At 34.7% G+C, this 19,567-nt stretch overlaps 7 gene segments (V, D, J or C); 3 read left to right on the forward strand and 4 right to left on the reverse strand.

The window, feature by feature from the left end:
• Window positions 1-927: 927 nt before the first annotated feature.
• LOC119794538 lies at window positions 928-2,282 on the forward strand. The segment is given in 2 exon segments: window positions 928-1,134; window positions 1,928-2,282. Coding segments are annotated over 2 exon segments (510 nt in total).
• A 1,350-nt stretch (window positions 2,283-3,632) lies between these two features.
• LOC119794556 lies at window positions 3,633-4,222 on the reverse strand. The segment is given in 2 exon segments: window positions 3,633-3,952; window positions 4,099-4,222. Coding segments are annotated over 2 exon segments (372 nt in total).
• A 968-nt stretch (window positions 4,223-5,190) lies between these two features.
• On the forward strand, window positions 5,191-8,658 carry LOC119794557. The segment is given in 3 exon segments: window positions 5,191-5,265; window positions 7,435-7,486; window positions 8,198-8,658. Coding segments are annotated over 3 exon segments (459 nt in total).
• A 1,095-nt stretch (window positions 8,659-9,753) lies between these two features.
• Window positions 9,754-10,417, reverse strand: LOC119794540. The segment is given in 2 exon segments: window positions 9,754-10,170; window positions 10,303-10,417. Coding segments are annotated over 2 exon segments (360 nt in total).
• A 2,599-nt stretch (window positions 10,418-13,016) lies between these two features.
• On the reverse strand, window positions 13,017-13,645 carry LOC119794563. The segment is given in 2 exon segments: window positions 13,017-13,349; window positions 13,506-13,645. Coding segments are annotated over 2 exon segments (360 nt in total).
• Window positions 13,646-14,541: 896 nt separating this feature from the next.
• On the reverse strand, window positions 14,542-15,150 carry LOC119794565. The segment is given in 2 exon segments: window positions 14,542-14,849; window positions 15,021-15,150. Coding segments are annotated over 2 exon segments (360 nt in total).
• A 65-nt stretch (window positions 15,151-15,215) lies between these two features.
• LOC119794559 lies at window positions 15,216-17,397 on the forward strand. The segment is given in 3 exon segments: window positions 15,216-15,260; window positions 16,151-16,202; window positions 17,069-17,397. Coding segments are annotated over 3 exon segments (426 nt in total).
• The last annotated feature ends 2,170 nt before the right edge of the window (window positions 17,398-19,567 follow it).

A 19,567-nucleotide genomic window follows, 5' to 3' on the forward strand; every position in this document is an offset into this window, starting at 1 on the left:
AATGAGAATGAAAAGATGTGATGAAACAAAGAGGGATAAACTGTCCTTTGTTCTTGCTGAGTATTGACCAGGTAATCAGTTTGACATGAGTGATCTATAAAAACCTTTAGAACTACAGCAAACCTGAGCTATAATTCTAGTAAAAACAAAAAAACAAATCATAAAATCTCTTTATATTTGGTCTATTATAGCTTTATAAATAATCTTCAAGTTTTTTACATCATTAAACATGTGAAGAGGATAATAGACTTTATAAATTTGAAATACAAAGTGACTCTTTGGTAGTACTCCAACTGAGTCCAACAGGGATTAAGGATCTAATGGATGATACTATTTATCAATGAATTAAACAGTTTTTATCTGTCATTAAAGTCTAAGTAGTTCATACTGCTGCATACATTGTGAATCAGATTTTCCAATATATTAATATCACTTTTTACATTATGAATTATGATGTAATCTGTTACCTATAGTAGGTATAAACCATAATACTCACTTAGTTCACAAAATTGTACCAAAGACATTTTTGGTTCTGATTTAAGTGACCAATATTGAACTAAATAAAATGTTAGCTAGCTTTGGACAGAAAATGATCATAACAGAAACAAAGGCTTAAAAAATCCAGTCGGTGTTTGATAAGTCTATATACTGTGTTTCAATTAGTGAACTGAATTACTGTACGAAATAATATAAACCTCTTAAAATATCCTTTATATTGAGATCTGCTTGTTAATTACATTTTTGCTGTTTTAATTCTGTGTTCATTTCCTTTTTAGGATGTATTTTTGCATCAAACATATCAACCATAGCTGATCACTGGTTCACTGCCAGGAACACTGATTATACCATAAATCATTACAGGAAAAATTGACACCATTTCTATCAAATATATCAATTTTCATTTCTATATTTATTGTTTTTATTCAGCAATTTCTCATCCAAACTAAATGTTCTGTTGTTTTATTTTTATACCACTTCATGATATTTCCCATAAAGCTGATGTTTTGGTTAATGTGTTTGTGTCAGAGTCAGAGAGCCGTGTCTCTCTACAGTCAGAGGTTTTTGTACGACCACTCAATGAGTTTGTATCACTGTGGTGGACTTTTGGTGGAGGAACCAGACTGGATGTTGGAAGTAAGTCTTTTACTGGATTTAAAATTAAATCTTATATTCTGATGTTGTTTGTCTTTAATCTAAAAAAAATATTCTCTAAACATGAGAAAAAAAGTAATTTTAATAAGTTTAAATTTAAATGTAATTATTCATTGTAATAAAAGGACTCAGATTAGTTTTTTAGTTACAGGAATATTATTGAAGATAGGAGTTGAAAATACATTTATATTGAAAGCAAAATGTTGACAGTGAGCTTTGAATTGAATCCAATTCATTCATTTTTTTTATCTAATCAAATCTAATCTATCTAAATTTTTATCAAATAGTATATCGAGTAAAGATGAAGAAAGATCATTATTTATGTTTGGTTATTATATAATTTATTACTTTGAATATTGTCTTGAATTATTTAAATAAAAAAGTCTTTACTTTAGATCAAAAATATTCATTGCTTTTGAAATAGTAAATCTACTAAACATCCTTTTTTTTGTATGATTATTGCATATATTTTTACAAAAAATAAGTTTTTTGGAAGTTTGAAAATTTGTTTTTCAATTTGATATAGAACAGACTTTATTTGATTTGTAAAACATCAATATTTCATGTTTAATACTTTTTGATTCATTTAAAGTAAAGTTATGGGAGGTTTGTTAAGTGGAAGTGAAACAATGTGTCTCAGTAACTGTTGGAGCAGAAAAAAACATCTGGCAGAAACATTTTAGTAAAAAGCATCAACGCTCTCATAGTCAAAGTTTCCTGATGTCATTTCATGCCTTCCTGGTTCCTGTTCTCTAACCTGATTGGTGTCTCCTAGGTGATGCTCGTCCCACCCTGACAGTGCTGCCCCCCTCCAGTGAGGAGCTGCAGCAGGGGAAGGCCACCCTCATGTGTCTGGCCAACAAGGGTTTCCCCTCAGATTGGAGTCTGTCCTGGAAGGTGGACGGCAGCAGCAGCAGCAGCTGGGAGGAGAACAAGAGCAGAGGAGTGCTGCAGAAGGACGGCCTCTACAGCTGGAGCAGCACCCTGAGGCTCCCTGCAGACCAGTGGAGGAAGGTGGGCTCTGTGACCTGTGAGGCCACCCAGGGCTCCCAGTCTGCAGTCACAGAGACACTGAGGAGAGACCAGTGTTCCCAGTGACAACCTGATTTGTTCTTTTTTTTTCTTTTCAGTCTGCTACTTTTTAAAGTGTTTTACAGCCAAGTTTATTGTCTGTTAAATGTGTATCAGATTTTATTCTTGAACCTTCTTTTTCTTCCCAAGATCCACAATTTTTCAACATAATAAAACACATAAACCATCACATCTGTTGTATGTGGAGTCAATAAAGTTCAAATTAGCAACAAATCACCATTTTGTATTCAAGACATTTTCTCACAATTTTTCCCAAATTAGTTCAACATGATTTAATGTGGAACATCTGGTCTTAGTCTTATCAGAACTTAGAGAGCATTCTTCTTCTCTATGCCATAAAGTCACATTAGGATTGAAACTAAACGTCAACAAAAATATTCGAAGATGGTTTAAACTTTTTTTTTTAGATTATGGTTTCATCTTTAGATATTTTACTTTGTAGATAAATTAAATGTTTTTCTAATAAATTTGGAGACAGCTATGTATATCTCTATATAAAGATAAAGAAGAGAATGTTGCTCAGTTTATTTTCTTTTATTTTATTTTTTTTTTTGCAGAAATATTCCACATCTTTACTGGAGCTTCTAAATATTTAAACAATGAAAACAAATAAAAATACAAGATGAGGTAAAACATTTTTGGTAAAATATGTTTAACTTTGTAAGATGGCAAATCTCTTAAAAAAATGTAAAAATAATCTGATGAAATTTAAGATAAAAATTGACTGAAAGCCTGTTTAGTGATGATGTCATAAAATATGTCAAAGTGATTTTTCTGGTGAACTACTTTTTCCAGACAATCTTTTGAGTCAAAACTGTGCCTCAGTTTTTTGTAATTTTAATTGAAAGCATATTCACTGAGATACTCAGGGCCTGTTCAACATTATATAGGTTAATAACCAAGGATTTTTCATCTTTATCTGTGTCAGAGGTAGTTAGTATTAAGAAGACTTTTATAATTATTAAATTATTTGATATTTTAGGAAAACCAGGTTAAAAATATTTACTTTGTTTCTTTCTACAGTATAATAGTTTTTAAACATAATCTAATATCTTATATAGGTTTCAGACCATGTCTTTATAAATAAAACAGTAAAAGAAATGTCACATTCTCATGTTAGCATTATCAATTGTGTTTCCATTCATTCTAGTTAGTTTATTGATTTATTTCTATTATTGTTCAAACTATCTGCTCTGACAGAATCTTCAGCTTGAACTTCAGTGGTGTTCAGAGTTTGATCTACTGCCTCTATAAATGTTGATATATTTTCGAGGAAAAGATATTTAGTTACTCTGTGTGTGTTTAGTGATCTGTGTCAGAGTCTGCTGTGACATTCAGCTGGAGTTTCTGTTCAGTCTGACTGAGGGAGGTTTTTGTACGACTGTTTTTCACTGTGTGAACACGTACTGACTGTTGATGCTATGATAACTCTGACAGTAATAAACTCCTGCATCTTCAGCCTGAACTCCATTGATGGTCAGAGTGTAGTCAGAACCAGAACCACTTCCACTGAAACGATCAGGGACTCCAGACTGACGGCTGCTTCCACATGTTATAAGGAGTTTAGGAGAATCTCCTTTTTTCTGAAGGTACCATTTGAAGCAGTAACTTGTACTTGGATTAACTTCACATGTAATAGAGACAGTCTGTCCTGGAACAACAGACTGAGATCCAGGAGTCTGGATTATAGTGACTTGACCTGATGATCCTAGAAACACAAAATAAAAATAAATTTTCTTGGAGAAAATTTGAGCTTAAAGACATTACATCACCATCCAAACCAAAGCTGGTTGATATTGTATCCTGGGGAACATGGTTACATCTTAAGCCAAAGTTCTGATTAGAGAGTCTCACCCTGAACCAGGAGCTCCAGGATGGTCAGCAGTAGAGTCAGTAACATCATCATTGTGCTGCTGGTGGTTCAGTGGCTCTGAAAGGCCTGGACAGCCTCTGATCAACACTGACCTCTTAACAGCTGGGAGCAGAGAGGGAGGACACATATGCAAACACACAGAGTCAGTCACATGGAGCTGAACTCTACATGTCATCATGTTTCCTCCTGAACACTGACGGATTGGTGTCTATACAGTATATCTGTATGTCCTTATTTTCTGTTTTACAGTATCCTGACTTTTACTGTTCATATTCTATGAAAGACATTATTTCTATTTTATCATACTATTTCTAAATTTCTAAATTAGAATTAGAAGTTTAAACACTGCATATCGATGTAATGCAGGAAGTACATTTTTACCATTAGAGGGGGAAACTTGTGGGAAACAATGCTGATGTTCATTTATTACATCTTCTGAAACTAATAATTAAGAATCAAATAGTCATACAGTCATTGGTAGAAAATAATTCCTCTTTCCAATAATATCATGTATAAATTACAGGTCTTTCAACAGGATCTTGAGGAGATTCTGAGTTGTTTTTGTTTTTTGGATATTTATAATCCCCTCTGTGATTTATGTCCAGCAAAATGCTGAGTTTATATCTGAGAGATGTGCTTTAAGGTGTGAATATTTACATTTTGGATTATTTCAAGGGTCTGCAGCAAATTGTTAAACACTGAAATATTTTCATTTCCTATTCTTTGTCGAAGAATTTAACAACCAGCTGCTAAATGTAATTTAAGTAAAGCATTCCCAATAAATATGATATTTTAATTATTTTGGCAGAGATGCTTTGTGAGTTTACACAGAGTGCAGCTGTGTGTTGGTGTGTGTGTGTGGGGGGGTGGGGGGTGGGGGGGGTGGGGGGGGGGATCAGTTCAGTTTCAGTTCTGTGTGACTGAGGGGGTTTTTGTACAACGGTTTTTCACTGTGAGAACATCCACTGACTGTTCACCAAGAATTCACCCTGACAGTAGTAAACTGCAGCATCTTCTGCTTGAACTCCACTGATTTTCAGAGTGAAGTCAGTGTTTGATCCACTGGCCGAAAAATGGTCTGGAGTTCCTGTAACTCTCCGATTGCCAAAATTAAAAATTTATTTAGGAGGCTCTCCATCTTTCTGTTGGTACCAAAATTGATCTTCTCCATCATCGACTCTGTGACTGGTTCTACAGTTGATGGTAACAGTTCCTCCCAGATCAGCTCTCACTGCTGCAGGCTGAATCACTGTGACCTGACCTCTGGACTCTGAGGACACAGAGACAAAAACATAAAGCAGCTTCATGGTTTGTTGGCTTCATTTCAGAGGGACAGATGTTCATAGAGGAGAGGAGTTTGATTCTCTGTACTTTACCTGTAAAGCAGCAGCAGAGGAGAGTCCAAATGAGGACGCAGATCAAAGTCATGTTTTTGATGAGGAGGATTTCTGTGTCTTCTGTTGTCATGAAGGACAGCTGTCAGTCATCCAGTGTTCAACTCTCAGGACTATAAACTCTCCCAGAGAAATGGGGCATTGAGCTGCTGATGCAAAGTGGCTCTATGGAAATTCTCTGACTGACTCCAACAGAGATTTTGCATCTAAGTGACGAAATTATTTATTAATGACACAAATACATTTTATTTGGAATTAAAAAGTGAAGCATTTTGAGCTTTTTGTCTTTAAGATAAACTTTCAAGTATCCTTCTTTACATTTAAAAATATCAGTCAACAGTTTCCAGTACATTATTTTTCTAAATGTATTTTATTAAAGAAGTCCAGTCAGCAGGGAATAATAAATGGATCGTTATCTATACCTAAAACTAATACATTCCCAGTGAATTTATAAATTTTGCGTTTATCGGTAATCACTTATTTTGGGAGCGGCCATTTTTGCCCAAATATAATTCAATTTCAATTCAGTTTATTTATATAGCGCCAAATTCACAACACATGTCATCTCAAGGCACTTTAAAGTTCAAAAGATCATACAGTCAAATTGATTAAAAGTTTTCTATCTAAAAAAAACAGTTGATTGCATCGACTCATTGACTCGAATGCAATCCCTATTACTCGGCATGCTTGTAGTGACAGTGGAGAGGAAAAACTCCCTTTTAACAGGAAGAAACCTCCAGCAGAACTAGACTCAGTGTGAGCAGCCATCTGCCGACGCCGACTGGGGTTCAAGGAGGCAGAAGCAGAGATACAAAAAAGCAACTGTAAAAGGCGTCCTGGTTCAGGAAACACACAGCCAGGCAGACAAGCTCTGAACCAACTCCCATGTCAGAGGATGAAGAGAGCACATCCAGCCAGTCACAGTCAGAGAAACAGCACTACAATGGAGTGTCTGCCTCGTGGACTAAACTGGTAGTTGGTTCCACAGGAGAGGAGCCTGATAACTTTAAGATCTTCCTCCCATTCTATTTTTAGAAATTCTAGGAACCACTAGTAAACCTGCAGATTGAGAGCGAAGTGCTCTGTTAGGAACATAAGGACCAATCATATCTCTGATATAAGATGGAGCTTGGCCATTTAAGGCTTTATATATGAGAAGGAGGATTTTATATTCTATTCTGGATTTAACAGGAAGCCAATGAAGAGAAGCCAGGATAGGAGAGATATGATCTCTCTTTTTAATTCTCATTAGAACTCTGGCTGCAGCATTTTGGATCAGCTGAAGGCTTTTAACTACAGTTTGTGGACTTCCTGATAGTAAAGAATTACAATAGTCCAGCCTTGAAGTAACAAATGCATGGATTAGTTTCTCAGCATCACCCCTGGACAGGATATTTCTAATTTTTGCAATATTCTGCAGATGAAAGAAGGAAATTCTAGAAACCTCTTTGATATGGGATTTAAATGACATGTCCTGATCAAAAATAATACCAAGATTTTTTACTTTAATATCTAAAATCAATTTAATTCCATCCAAATGAAGTGACTGACTAATCTGCTCCAAAGACTATAACTTCTGCTTTGTCTGCATTCAGGAGCAGAAAGTTAAGAGTCATCCAGGTTTTTATGTCTTGAAGACATGCCTGTAATCTATGTAATGGGTTAGCTTAATCTGGATTCATAGACATATATAGCTGTGTATCATCAGCATAACAGTGGAAATTAATCCCATGCTGTCTAATGACTCTACCGACTAAGATCATATATATAGTAAAGAGAATTGGTCCTAGCACTGATCCCTGTGGTACTCCACAGGTAACCTTATCTTATATTAAATGTTCTTACCGGCTTTTATGTGTTTGTGTCAGAGTCAGAGAGCCGTGTCTTTAACAGTCAGAGGTTTTTGTACGACGGCTCCATCAGTTTGTATCACTGTGGTACACGTTTGGTGGAGGAACCACACTGAATGTTAACTGTAAGTACAACTAATTAACTAAAAGAAATGTTCTCTGTAATTTATTTTTTTATTTTTTTATTTATTATTTTTATTCTGACAGGAAATTAATTCTTTTTGGATTTAGTTACTTTAAAAAATAAATGGATAAGTTTGTCAGTAGTGAAAATAAGCTGCTATTTTGTCATAATTTTTTTTCTTTGATATGGAAACGATTTAATCATTTTAAACTAATGAATGTCTTATTAAAATGATTTTATTTACTTTTGTTAGCGCAGGATGTATGTAAACTTGTAATATCAGTTTTAGCATGTGCATACTCTTGGGCTCAGTTATATTTTCTCTGATCTGCTGATGAAGGGTTTTTGAAGTAAAAATATCTGAACTTTCCTCTTTTTTGTAAACGGAGAATTGATATTGAAAAAATAAAAGATGATTGTGAAAATAAATTCAGTATGTGATGTTCAGGTATTAGCAGAGATCTAGTTAAAGCAACAACGAAATTAGATTATCAAACTATTTTAGAACATTAATACAGATTTAGAAAATAGAGCAAATTCCAACATACATGGAAACATTCAAGAAGATATGTCAGTTTTAATGTGTGGTACTGAAACCTGTCTGTTGCTCTGGTTGAGCAGTGATGCAGGTGTGTCGCCATAGTTACAAAAGACAGAGCAGGAAATGAAACTTCGAGGACTTTGATCTGTACTCTGCAATTTTTCTCTATAGTGGAAAATGCTCGTCCCACCCTGACAGTGCTGCCCCCCTCCAGTGAGGAGCTGCAGCAGGGGAAGGCCACCCTCATGTGTCTGGCCAACAAGGGTTTCCCCTCAGACTGGAGTCTGTCCTGGAAAGTGGACGGCAGCATTAACACCTTCACCTGGGAGGAGAACAAGAGCCGAGGAGTGCTGCAGAAGGACGGCCTCTACAGCTGGAGCAGCACCCTGAGGCTCACTGCAGACCAGTGGAGGAAGGTGGGCTCTGTGACCTGTGAGGCCACCCAGGGCTCCCAGTCTGCAGTCACAGAGACACTGAGGAGAGACCAGTGTTCCCAGTCCTGAGCTGATTCATAATTTTTCTGATCTTAATTCTGATTTAAAAATAGTTTGTTGGATCTTTCTGTTAATCTTCAGAATTTACTGACTTAGAAGCTCAAATTCTTTTGAAAGACAATAAAATATACATAATTATTTTAAGCTTTTCTTTGATTTATTTCAGATTTGATTTATAAATGTATATTTTTATTCCAAATTGTTATGATGAAAAGATTTCCAATGAATAAAGAGGTACAGAAACATCTGGTCAGGCTGATGTATCACATTTTTATGAAGATTGGTTCTTTTTAACAGGAAGGTTTCTGACCATCATACAGAATCACAAAAGTAGAATTTATTTAGGCAATGGTCTGAACTTATACAGAGCTTCCGAATCTCTGTTTATTGCTCAGAGGCTCAGTTTCTTTTGAGAAACAAAAAAAGTGAAATTTTAACTTTTTTCCATCAAATTTATACAAATGACAAAAGAATTTCCAGTCTCTTATTAGCTGAATAAAAAGATGCAGGATTATCTGGTCAGGCTGGTATATCAGGTTTCTAAGATTGGTCCTTTTCATTGACCTGGTTTTAGGAAGCCTTCTGTTCCACATTCAAAACCACATGAGAAGGAGACTGATGGGAAATGTTCTGTACTTATACAGACCATTAATTTATGGTTTATTTAAACAGTGGTATTTGTTTATTAATTGTTTCTCAAATGTAAAGAAACATCCTTGGGATTAAATCATGAATAATTCATTGGAAGCATTTATAACCAACCTTGGAGGGGAAAAATGCTCGAAATCTATTCTATGTTTAAATAAAAATGACAGTAACTCAGGTGAGTTATGATATTGATTTACCTTTATCCAGTTTTAGTATGTTTCTACTATCAGTCTTTTTCCAGTGAATTATTTTCCCAAATATAATTCGTTACTGTTTTAGTTCAGTTAAAAAAAGACATTAAATAATAAAACAGCATCAAACTATTTTTAGTACAATTTCTTTTAAATAGCCTTGGGGAAATATTGGTTCCACATTTATATTTTACTTTAATAATAAATGAACATCTTGTTTTCTATTTTCTGACTAGAGTTTTACAATGAGTTCAAGCTAAAACAGTTAGGTATGTGTAGGCTGCTGTTGGAAAATTAGAGTTTAAATTCTAAATTAAAGCTTCTTTTAATGAAGCCACAGATCAGCATTTTTTTTTATCCATAGTCAGATTAATTCATTACCTTCAGCTTAAGCCTAAACCTAGAATAACTTCAGCATCTACAGCTGTTAACAAGGAATGATAGTTTGTCTGTTGACTCAGATCAGTTCCTCTTCTGATGGGAGGTTTTTGTACGACTGTGTATCACTGTGTGAATGGGAGGCTGTTACGCTGCTGACAATAGTAAACTCCTCCATCCTCAGCCTGAACTCCACTGATTATCAGTGTGAAGTCAGTCTGTTGTGCTGTTGCACGAAACCTTTCTGGGACTCCAGACTGACGCTCTGTGGTATCATAAAACAGGAGTTTTGGAGCTCCTCCAGGTTTCTGCAGGTACCAGTTGATGTCATCACCTATACTTCTGTCAGATTTACATCTGATGGAGACGGTCTGTCCCTGAACAGCAGACTGAGCTCTAGGAGTCTGATTCAGGACGATGTCTCCTGAAGAACCTTTTAACAGAAAACACACCTTTCAGTAAAATACATTAAACATAAATAGTAAACATTGAAACGTTTATTCTGCAAGTTTTATTGTACATAATACCAGAACACTTGCGCAATAGCTTTTTAGCAGAGTCTCACCCTGAACCAGGAGCTCCAGGATGGTCAGCAGTAGAGTCAGTAACATCATCATTGTGCTGCTGGTGGTTCAGTGGCTCTGAAAGGCCTGGACAGCCTCTGATCAACACTGAGCTCTTAACAGCTGGGAGCAGAGAGGGAGGACACATATGCAAACACACTGAGTCACATGGAGTTTAACTCTACATGTCATCATGTGTCCCTGTCAATCCTGTGAGATTTGTGTTAACTACCTGAATGTTCACTGTTACAAAAAAAGTCTCTAAACTAATATGTTGCCATGTAATTATGTTAATGTTATTTTTTCTACTGTCAGGGTGAAAAGCGACAGGTGTCACAAACAATATAAATTAGTCCTTGGCCTTGTTCTTATTGCTATTTATTGGCGACTTCTTTACAAGGACATACTGTAGACATGTTGGGTAACACTCTTGAACACAAGTATGAAAGATTGTATACTTGATAAAGCTTGCAAGTATCTGGCAACTACCATGAAACTGCACTTCTCTTCCACCGTGACTCTACTTCTGGTTCACTATCAACTCATCTAAACCAATTAAAAGCAACTATAGAGCCTTCAAGTGGAAAAGTAGGAGTGAATCCAACATCCAGCCCCGATGACCTCTACAGACAGTCATCCCAGTAAAAAAACTGGCTCCCAGTCTGCAGTCACAGAGACACTGAGGAGAGACCAGGGCTCTCAATCCTGAGCTGATTTAAGATGTTTTATTCTGCTTATTATCACTTGCTTTAAAAACCATTTTGGATCTCATTTGGACACTTTCTGTTACTTGTTCAGAAGCCAAACCTATTAAAATAAATACCAATTATTTTTCCCATATTGTCTTTGAATTTGATTAAACTACATCAGCCATAAATGCGGGTTAATGCTGATGATTACTACCTTAGAGAATAATGACAAAAGAAGAGGCACAAAACATCTAGTCAGGCTGAGACATTTGCTTTCTGTCTAACTTTTCAAACGTTTTATCACTGAAGTATTTTTGATGATAAAGTGCACTTTATATTCATTAATATGTTTAAATTTAATTCCGAAAAAATAATGAATCTTCACCAAACTACAAAAGAGCCTTTCAGTCAACCTTTTTTATTAGTAAGATTATTTAAATACCTTTCAAGATAAACATCATAGATGAATAAATAAAACTAAACAATAAATTAGAGATTTAAGTTGTACTGTAATAGAACACAAAAATATTAGTCCAAAAACCTCAGTAAAATATCCAGAAGCTGAGAATGCTAAAAAACAATAAGATAAGGAAAAGCTGAAGCTTAATTTCCATCCATCCATCCATCCATCCATCCATCCATCCATCCATCCATCCATCCATCCATCCATCCATCCATCCATCCATCCATCCATCCATCCATTTTCTTTCACGCTTAATCCCAAGAGGGGTCATGAAGGGTGCTGGTGTCTATCTCCAGCTGTCTACGGGTGAGAGGCGGGGTACACCCTAGACAGGTCACCAGTCCATCGCAGTTAATTAACATTAACCATCAAAGTAAAACTTTGAGTTTTTAATAAACCTTTAAAGGTCTGTAACTGACTGAGTGCTGCATTTTTGCAGACCTGGATTATTGTACAGAATTTGAGAAAATTGCTGAGTAATTATATTACTTTTAGGCCTAATAATAATTAATCTGTGGGTCCTGTCTAATAAATCACACATGGAAGAAAACCCATTGCAGTTATTCTTTCCAACCATTTTAACCTTAAGCTTAAGCTTTTTTATATTTCTTTCTAAATTTAGAGTGTTTTACTTTTTTTCATGTACAAAAAAAAAATCATAATTTTGGCTCATTCTAAGCACATATATAACTGTGAATTACTAAGTAGGTTGTTAGAACATGTGAAAAACCAAAACAGTGATCATAATTTAAATTCAGTTCTATTTGTAAAACAATGTTCTGCTTTGGTTCCTATGAGCCAGACACAGAAAGAGCAAACGCCTCATTAAACAGTAAAGAACTCATTAGAAATTCAGTTAATGAAAACGCTGTAAAGCAGAAAGCTAAATGAAGACAAAATACAATCTCAGTTATTTTTTGTGGAACATTATTTAAACTGAAATCATACTAAATACGACGCAAACGTGAGATTGTAATTTTCAGACCTCTGTGCTGTAATTCTGCAGGCAGACATTGAGTTAAGAAACTATTGAGGAAAATTCCTTTCAAAATGACTTGAAATGTCAAATTTTGATTGTGATGTTGTATCACTCTGTGAACTGTGAGCTCCAATCCTGCTGACAGTGATAAACTCTGCATCTTCATATTATGACATATAACTCTAAAGACAGAAATTTGACTTTACCTGGCTTTAGCATATGATTCTACTCTTCTTAGTGAATAATTAAAACAATCCTTTGCTGCTAGGGCGGGAAGTTCTAGATCAATCACAATACATTTTTAATATCTGCTTTTATTAAATGTTTTATATTTATAAAATGATTTAGAAAATCATAGTGTTTCTTAAACTTAGAGCAAGCAAACCTTTTTACATTAAAACTGAACTTTTTGAATGTCTGTTTTCTTTTTTCACTTAATTGAAATATATTTAATATTTATATAATAAATATTTATTTCCTTTTTTTTCATAATTTTTGACATTGTCTTTTAGAAAAAGTGTTATAGAGTGAAATGTTTAGAAAAACACTCATACTGTTACTGATTCAGATCAGTTCCTCTTTGTCTGGGAGGTTTTTGTACGACGTTGTTTCACTGTGTGAGCGGGTAGTCGTTATACTGCTGACAGTAATAAACTCCTCCATCTTCAGCCTGAACTCCACTGATTGTTAAAGTGAAAGCAGTTCCAGATCCACTTCCACTAAAACGACCTGGAATTCCAGACTGACGAGATGAAGCTCTATAGATTAAAAGTTTAGGAGACTCTCCATCCTTCTGGAGGTACCAGCTGAGCCAGCTGCCAACACTGGAGCTGGTTTTACAGCTGATGGAGACAGTCTGTCCTAAAACAACAGACTGAGATACTGGAGCCTGACTCAGATTGATGTCGCCTGATGAACCTGGAAAATAAATTACAGGAATAAAAAACAGAAACATCACTCTTGGAGAAAGAAAACAACAATAGTGCAAAAAGATTTTCTGTTCCTGAAGAATGTAGAATGTAATAAAAGTCTTTAAAATGTTGATGAAATGATTTTTTCAGCAGAGAGTCTCACCCTGAACCAGGAGCTCCAGGATGGTCAGCAGTAGAGTCAGTAACATCATCATTGTGCTGCTGGTGGTTCAGTGGCTCTGAAAGGCCTGGACAGCCTCTGATCAACACTGAGCTCTTAACAGCTGGGAGCAGAGAGGGAGGACACATATGCAAACACACAGAGTCAGTCACATGGAGCTGAACTCTACATGTCATCATGTTTCTCTTTCAGTCCTATGAGATTTGTGCTAACTTACATTAATATCCCCTACAAACTGATGTTATGGCATGTATTCATCTTGCTTTTTCTTTCTGCTTTAGGTTTTATTTTGTGTTTAAACAGATCCCCAAGCTTAAATATACATTTTATGCATTTCTATTTGATACTTTCCACACATTTTTTCTTTTCTCTGTGCCATTTCTTTATTGACTTTTGAAAAGGAATATTCAAAAACTGCTAAAAAGCTTTACTATAAGTTACAATAATGATATTGATCCTAAGAAAAATACTAGAAAATAAATAGTGCAATGTTGGGGTGTGAAACTGCATTTATTTCTGTGTTAGCTGTTTATTGTTCATAAATGTTTTGAAGTGCATGTGTGTGAAGGCATGTAAAGTTTTTCATCAGGATGTGTCTGTTTCATCTGCTGCCTTCAGATTTAAGTAAGGGAGGTTTCTGTATGACACCTTTTCAGTTTATGAAGACATTCACAGTTTATATCGCCTGAATTCGAAAAAATATCAGAATTCAACCTGAACTCTACTATCAGTCAGCTTGAACCAGAGTTTGATCCACTGGTAAAAAAAACTTTTTTTAAACTTGGAGAAATCAAACATTTTAAAATTTATACTAACATTTTTAATAATCTTTTTTCTTTTCTCAATTAATTTTAATATGACTTCTTTATTTTTTCATAACTTTAAAATCATTGTTTTAGAAAGTGTTTTAGAGTGTAATGTTTAAAAAACTCTTTGAAAAAGATTATTCATTCTAGTAAAACTGTAAATGATTCAGATCAGTTCCTCTTTGTCTGGGAGGTTTTTGTACGACGTTGTTTCACTGTGTGAACGGCCAGCTGCTACACTGCTGACAGTAATAAACTCCTCCATCTTCAGCCTGAACTCCACTGATTGTTAAAGTGTAAGCAGTTCCAGATCCGCTTCCACTAATACGACCTGGAATCCCAGACTGACGAGATGAAGCACTATGGATTAAAAGTTTAGGAGACTCTCCATCCTTCTGGAGGTACCAGTTGAGGCAGCTGCTAACACTGGAGCTGGTTTTACAGCTGATGGAGACAGTCTGTCCTAAAACAACAGACTGAGATACTGGAGTCTGACTCAGATTGATGTCGCCTGATGAACCTGGAAAAAAAAATTTAAGGAATAAAAACCTTGGAAACTTCACTTTTGGTAAAGAAAAGAATAATAGTGCAAAAAGATGATCCATTCTTAAAGAATGTAATAAATATTTTTCAAATGATGGATCATTATAGTGTTCAATCTTGAGCCAATGTTTTTAGCAAAGAATCTGACCCTGAACCAGGAGCTCCAGGATGGTCAGCAGTAGAGTCAGTAACATCATCATTGTGCTGCTGGTGGTTCAGTGGCTCTGAAAGGCCTGGACAGCCTCTGATCAACACTGAGCTCTTAACAGCTGGGAGCAGAGAGGGAGGACACATATGCAAACACACAGAGTCAGTCACATGGAGCTGAACTCTACATGTCATCATGTTTCCCTATCAATCTTGTGAGATTGTTACATCCAATTTGGATGTAAGTGTATCTTTTATTGTCACAAAAGTACTCAATTTTCTTTGAATATTAAATATTAAAGTTAACTTTTTAATTAAGTTTTGGATTATCGTGGCATAACTAGGCAGTTTTAGAGGTTATGTAGAAACGTTTCAAACAATTACGTCGTTTTTTTAATCAAGAGTTAAAATAACTACCTATATATTTCTTTCAATAAAAAGTTCTGTAGGTCCTACTTCGGCCTGGTTTTAGCTAATAAATATTACAATACCTGCTAAGTTCATTCATAAGTTCATTACCATAATGCCAGAAAAGGGTGATAATAAATGGTGACAGGGGATTTATTGTTTCAAGAAACATATTTAAAAAATGCTGGAAATATGAAAATTATTTTGAACATAAAGAATGTACATTTTTATTTTGATTTACTCATCACCTATTACTCGGAACAGAATATTTGTTTTAAAAGTATTTATTTATTTATAATCAAAATGGAGAAGCAAAATGCTCAAATTCTAAAATACAACAGGAGGTATAATTTAGCTGTTATATATAGGTTATATCTGCCTGTATTCCCCCGAAAAAATCTACTATTTAAGAATCCATGGAGGGTTTAGCCAAACTTAGTCAGCAAATTATCTTTTTATGTTGCACCATCAAGAATTCAATTGTTTTCACCTCTGCCTTAGGCCAAGAGCTCACAATCATGGTCTTTTTTTATTTGGTTTCATTAAAAAAAATAAAAATAAAATAAAACCCTACAATAAAATATGAATTAAGTTCTAATGTGGTTCTAGTTTTGTCCCCAGGTTTGGTTTTATGTGAGAATTTTTTTTAAAGATTTGTTTATGTTCAGAGTCAGAGAGCCGTGTCTTTAACAGTCAGAGGTTTTTGTACGACGGCTCCATCAGTTTGTATCACTGTGGTACACGTTTGGTGGAGGAACCAGATTGGATGTTGGAAGTAAGTAAAACTGTTACTTACTATTCTCTTCTTTGCTAATTTTTTCTTTCTAATTTAATTTCATAAATGTTAGAATGTGGAAATAATTTTTGTAAACAATTTTTCAATTAACAAAACACTGATAGGAGATATTAAGGCGATTACATATTTTCAAATCTAAAACCAAAATATAATATGAATGTCCCACCATGGATTTATCAGTGCATCTTTGCTTATATTGTGTAATCCATGTATGTTGGATTTAGTTAAGTCTGTAATGTCGTAGAGCTGCATCTCTAACAGTCAGAGGTTTCTGTGCAACGTCTCATTCAGTTTTTGTATCACTGTGGTACACAGTCGGTGGAGAAAACACTACGGAGTTTAGAAATAAGTCTGCAGAATTTTTAGGACAAAAAAGAAGAAATTATATCGTACCCTTTAAAATAATATTTTTCTTTTTTTGTGTCCATAATTACTGATATATAACATCTTGTGTGACGTAATCTGTATACTCTGACCTGAGCCTTTATCTTTAATAGACGTGAAATATGAAAAAAGAAAAAAACTAAATGCAAAATGTATTGGGTACATTTTCAAAATAAATTCTAGTGAGAAATGTATGATTAAAATGTCAATAAAAATATTAAAACTTTTTCTCTAAAGTCTGAGTTAAATATGTAAGGTTATGATAAGGCTGATATGCATGAGGTGATTCACGAGGGGAAGTGAAACATTAAGTGAAGAAGTGACTGTTGGAGCAAAACGACATCTGGCAGGAACATCCTGGTAGAGAAGATCACTGCTGGATCATTAAAATGCTTAGATTTTTTTCTGTATAACTGACAGATTTCTTTGTCATGTTCTCTAACCTGATTGGTGTCTCCTAGGTGATGCTCGTCCCACCCTGACAGTGCTGCCCCCCTCCAGTGTGGAGCTGCAGCAGGGGAAGGCCACCCTCATGTGTCTGGCCAACAAGGGCTTCCCCTCAGACTGGAGTCTGTCCTGGAAGGTGGACGGCAGCAGCAGCAGCAGCAGCTGGGAGGAGAACAAGAGCCGAGGAGTGCTGCAGAAGGACGGCCTCTACAGCTGGAGCAGCACCCTGAGGCTCCCTGCAGACCAGTGGAGGAAGGTGGGCTCTGTGACCTGTGAGGCCACCCAGGGCTCCCAGTCTGCAGTCACAGAGACACTGAGGAGAGACCAGTGCTCCCAGTCCTGAGCTGATATAATATGTTTTATTCTGCTACTCATCACTTGCTTTCAAAACCCTTTTGGATCTCATTTGGACATTTTCTGTTACTTGTTCAAGAGCCAAACATATTAAAATAAAAAAACAGTTATTGTTCCTGTATTGTCTTTGAATTTAATTAAACTACATCAGCCATAAATGTTGGTTAATGTTGTTAATTGCTACCTGAATAAATAAAGAAAAAAGAAGAGACACAAAATAGCCAGTCAAGCAGATACATTAGCTTACTGTGTAACTTTTTCTTTTAGTTTTTTATCACTGAAGTTTTTTTATGATAAGGTGCAATTTATATTCATTAATGTACTGAAAAAATTACGCAACTGTTTTTGGCATTTATTTAATCATATTTGGTTACTTTAACACAATTGTTTCATGTTAGCAGGGTAGGAAACAGAACAATTGTGTTAAAGTAACTAAATATGACTAAGTAAAAGCCAAAAGTGGTTGCATTATTTTTGTTAGGGTGTGTTTTAGTTTGAGTCCTAAAACTTGTTCAGAAGCCAAACTTATTAAAATAAATACCAATTATCGTTCCTGTATTGTTTTTGAATTTAATGAAACTTCATCAGCCATAAATGTGGGTAAATAATGTTAATTGCTACCTTAATGAATAAAGACAAAATCAGAAACACAAAACATCTAGTCAGGCTGATACCTTAGCTTTCTGTCTAACTTTTCAAATGATTTATCACTGAAGTATTTTGATCATAAAGTGCAATTTATATCCAATAATGCTTTCAAATGTAATTCTTAAAAAAATAATGAACATTCACCAAACTACAAGAGGATTTCAGTCAACCTTTTTTATTAGTAAGACTATTTATTATTTAGCACCTTTCAAGATAAATATCACAGATAAATAAATAAAACTAAACAATGTTTAAATTGTCCTGTAATAGAAGAAACAGAGCTAAACACATAACCATTAGCTGAAACACCTCAGTAAGACATTAAATATATTGTAGAAATGAAGAAGCTGAGAATGCCAAAAAAACCTAGAAAGATAAGGAAAAACTGAAGGTTAACTAACATTAACAATCAAAGTAAATGTTTTGAGATTTTAATAAACCTTTAAAGGTCTGTCACTGACTAGGTGCTGCATTTTTTGCAGAACTGGATTATTGTACAGAATTACAGGAACTAATGCTCAGTAATTAATGCTCAATAATTACATGTAGGAATAAATATCATTAATCTGTTGGTCCTGTCTAAAAATCACATATGGAAGAAAGATCATTGCAGGTTTTCTTTCAAACTATTTCATCTTAAGATTTTTTTGTATTTCTTTGTAAATTGTGTGTTAATCATACTTTTGGCTCAGTCTGAGCAAATATATAACAGTGAATTTTTAAGTATGTTGTTAGAATATGTAAAAAACCAAACAGTGATCATAATTTAAAGTTAGTCTTTTTTTTCCCAGTTAAAGTGAAACAATGTTCTGCTTTGGTTCCTATGAGCCAGACACAGAAATACCAAAAATCTCAGTAAACAGTAAAAAATCCATTAGCAGTTCAGTTAATGAAAACGCTGTAAAGCAGAAAGCTATAAGGTATTTTTGCAGAACATTATTTAAACTGAAATCACACTAAATGCAATGCAAACATGATTGTAATTTTCAGACCTCTGTGCTGTAATCCTGCAGGTTGACATTGAGTTAAGAAACTATTGAGGAAAAATCCTTTCAAAATGACTTGAAATGTAAAATTTTGATTGTGATGTTGTATCACTGTGTGAACTGTGAGCTCCAGTCCTGCTGACAGTGATAAACTCTGCATCTTCATCCTGAACTCTGCTGATGGTCAGAGTGAAATCAGTACCAGACCGACTCCCACAGTTTTAACTTTAAATATTATGACAAATAACCGTAAAGAAAGAAATTTAGACTTTACCTGTTAAAAATAATTGGTTTTAGCATATGATTCTACTCTTCTTAGTGAATAATTTAAAAAAAAACCTACTAGGGCGTGAACTTATAAATCAATCATGATACATTTTTACTATTTGCTTTTATTAAAGGTTTGATTCATAAAATGCTTTAGAAAAACATTTTGTTTCTTAAACTTTGATTCATACTGAACTTTTTGATTATCTGCTTTCTTTTTTCACTTAATTGATAAATGTTTATATATATTTAATATTT

Source organism: Cyprinodon tularosa, unplaced genomic scaffold, assembly GCF_016077235.1.
Source record: "Cyprinodon tularosa strain WSP-4 unplaced genomic scaffold, ASM1607723v1 ctg483, whole genome shotgun sequence".
NCBI lineage: Eukaryota > Metazoa > Chordata > Actinopteri > Cyprinodontiformes > Cyprinodontidae > Cyprinodon > Cyprinodon tularosa.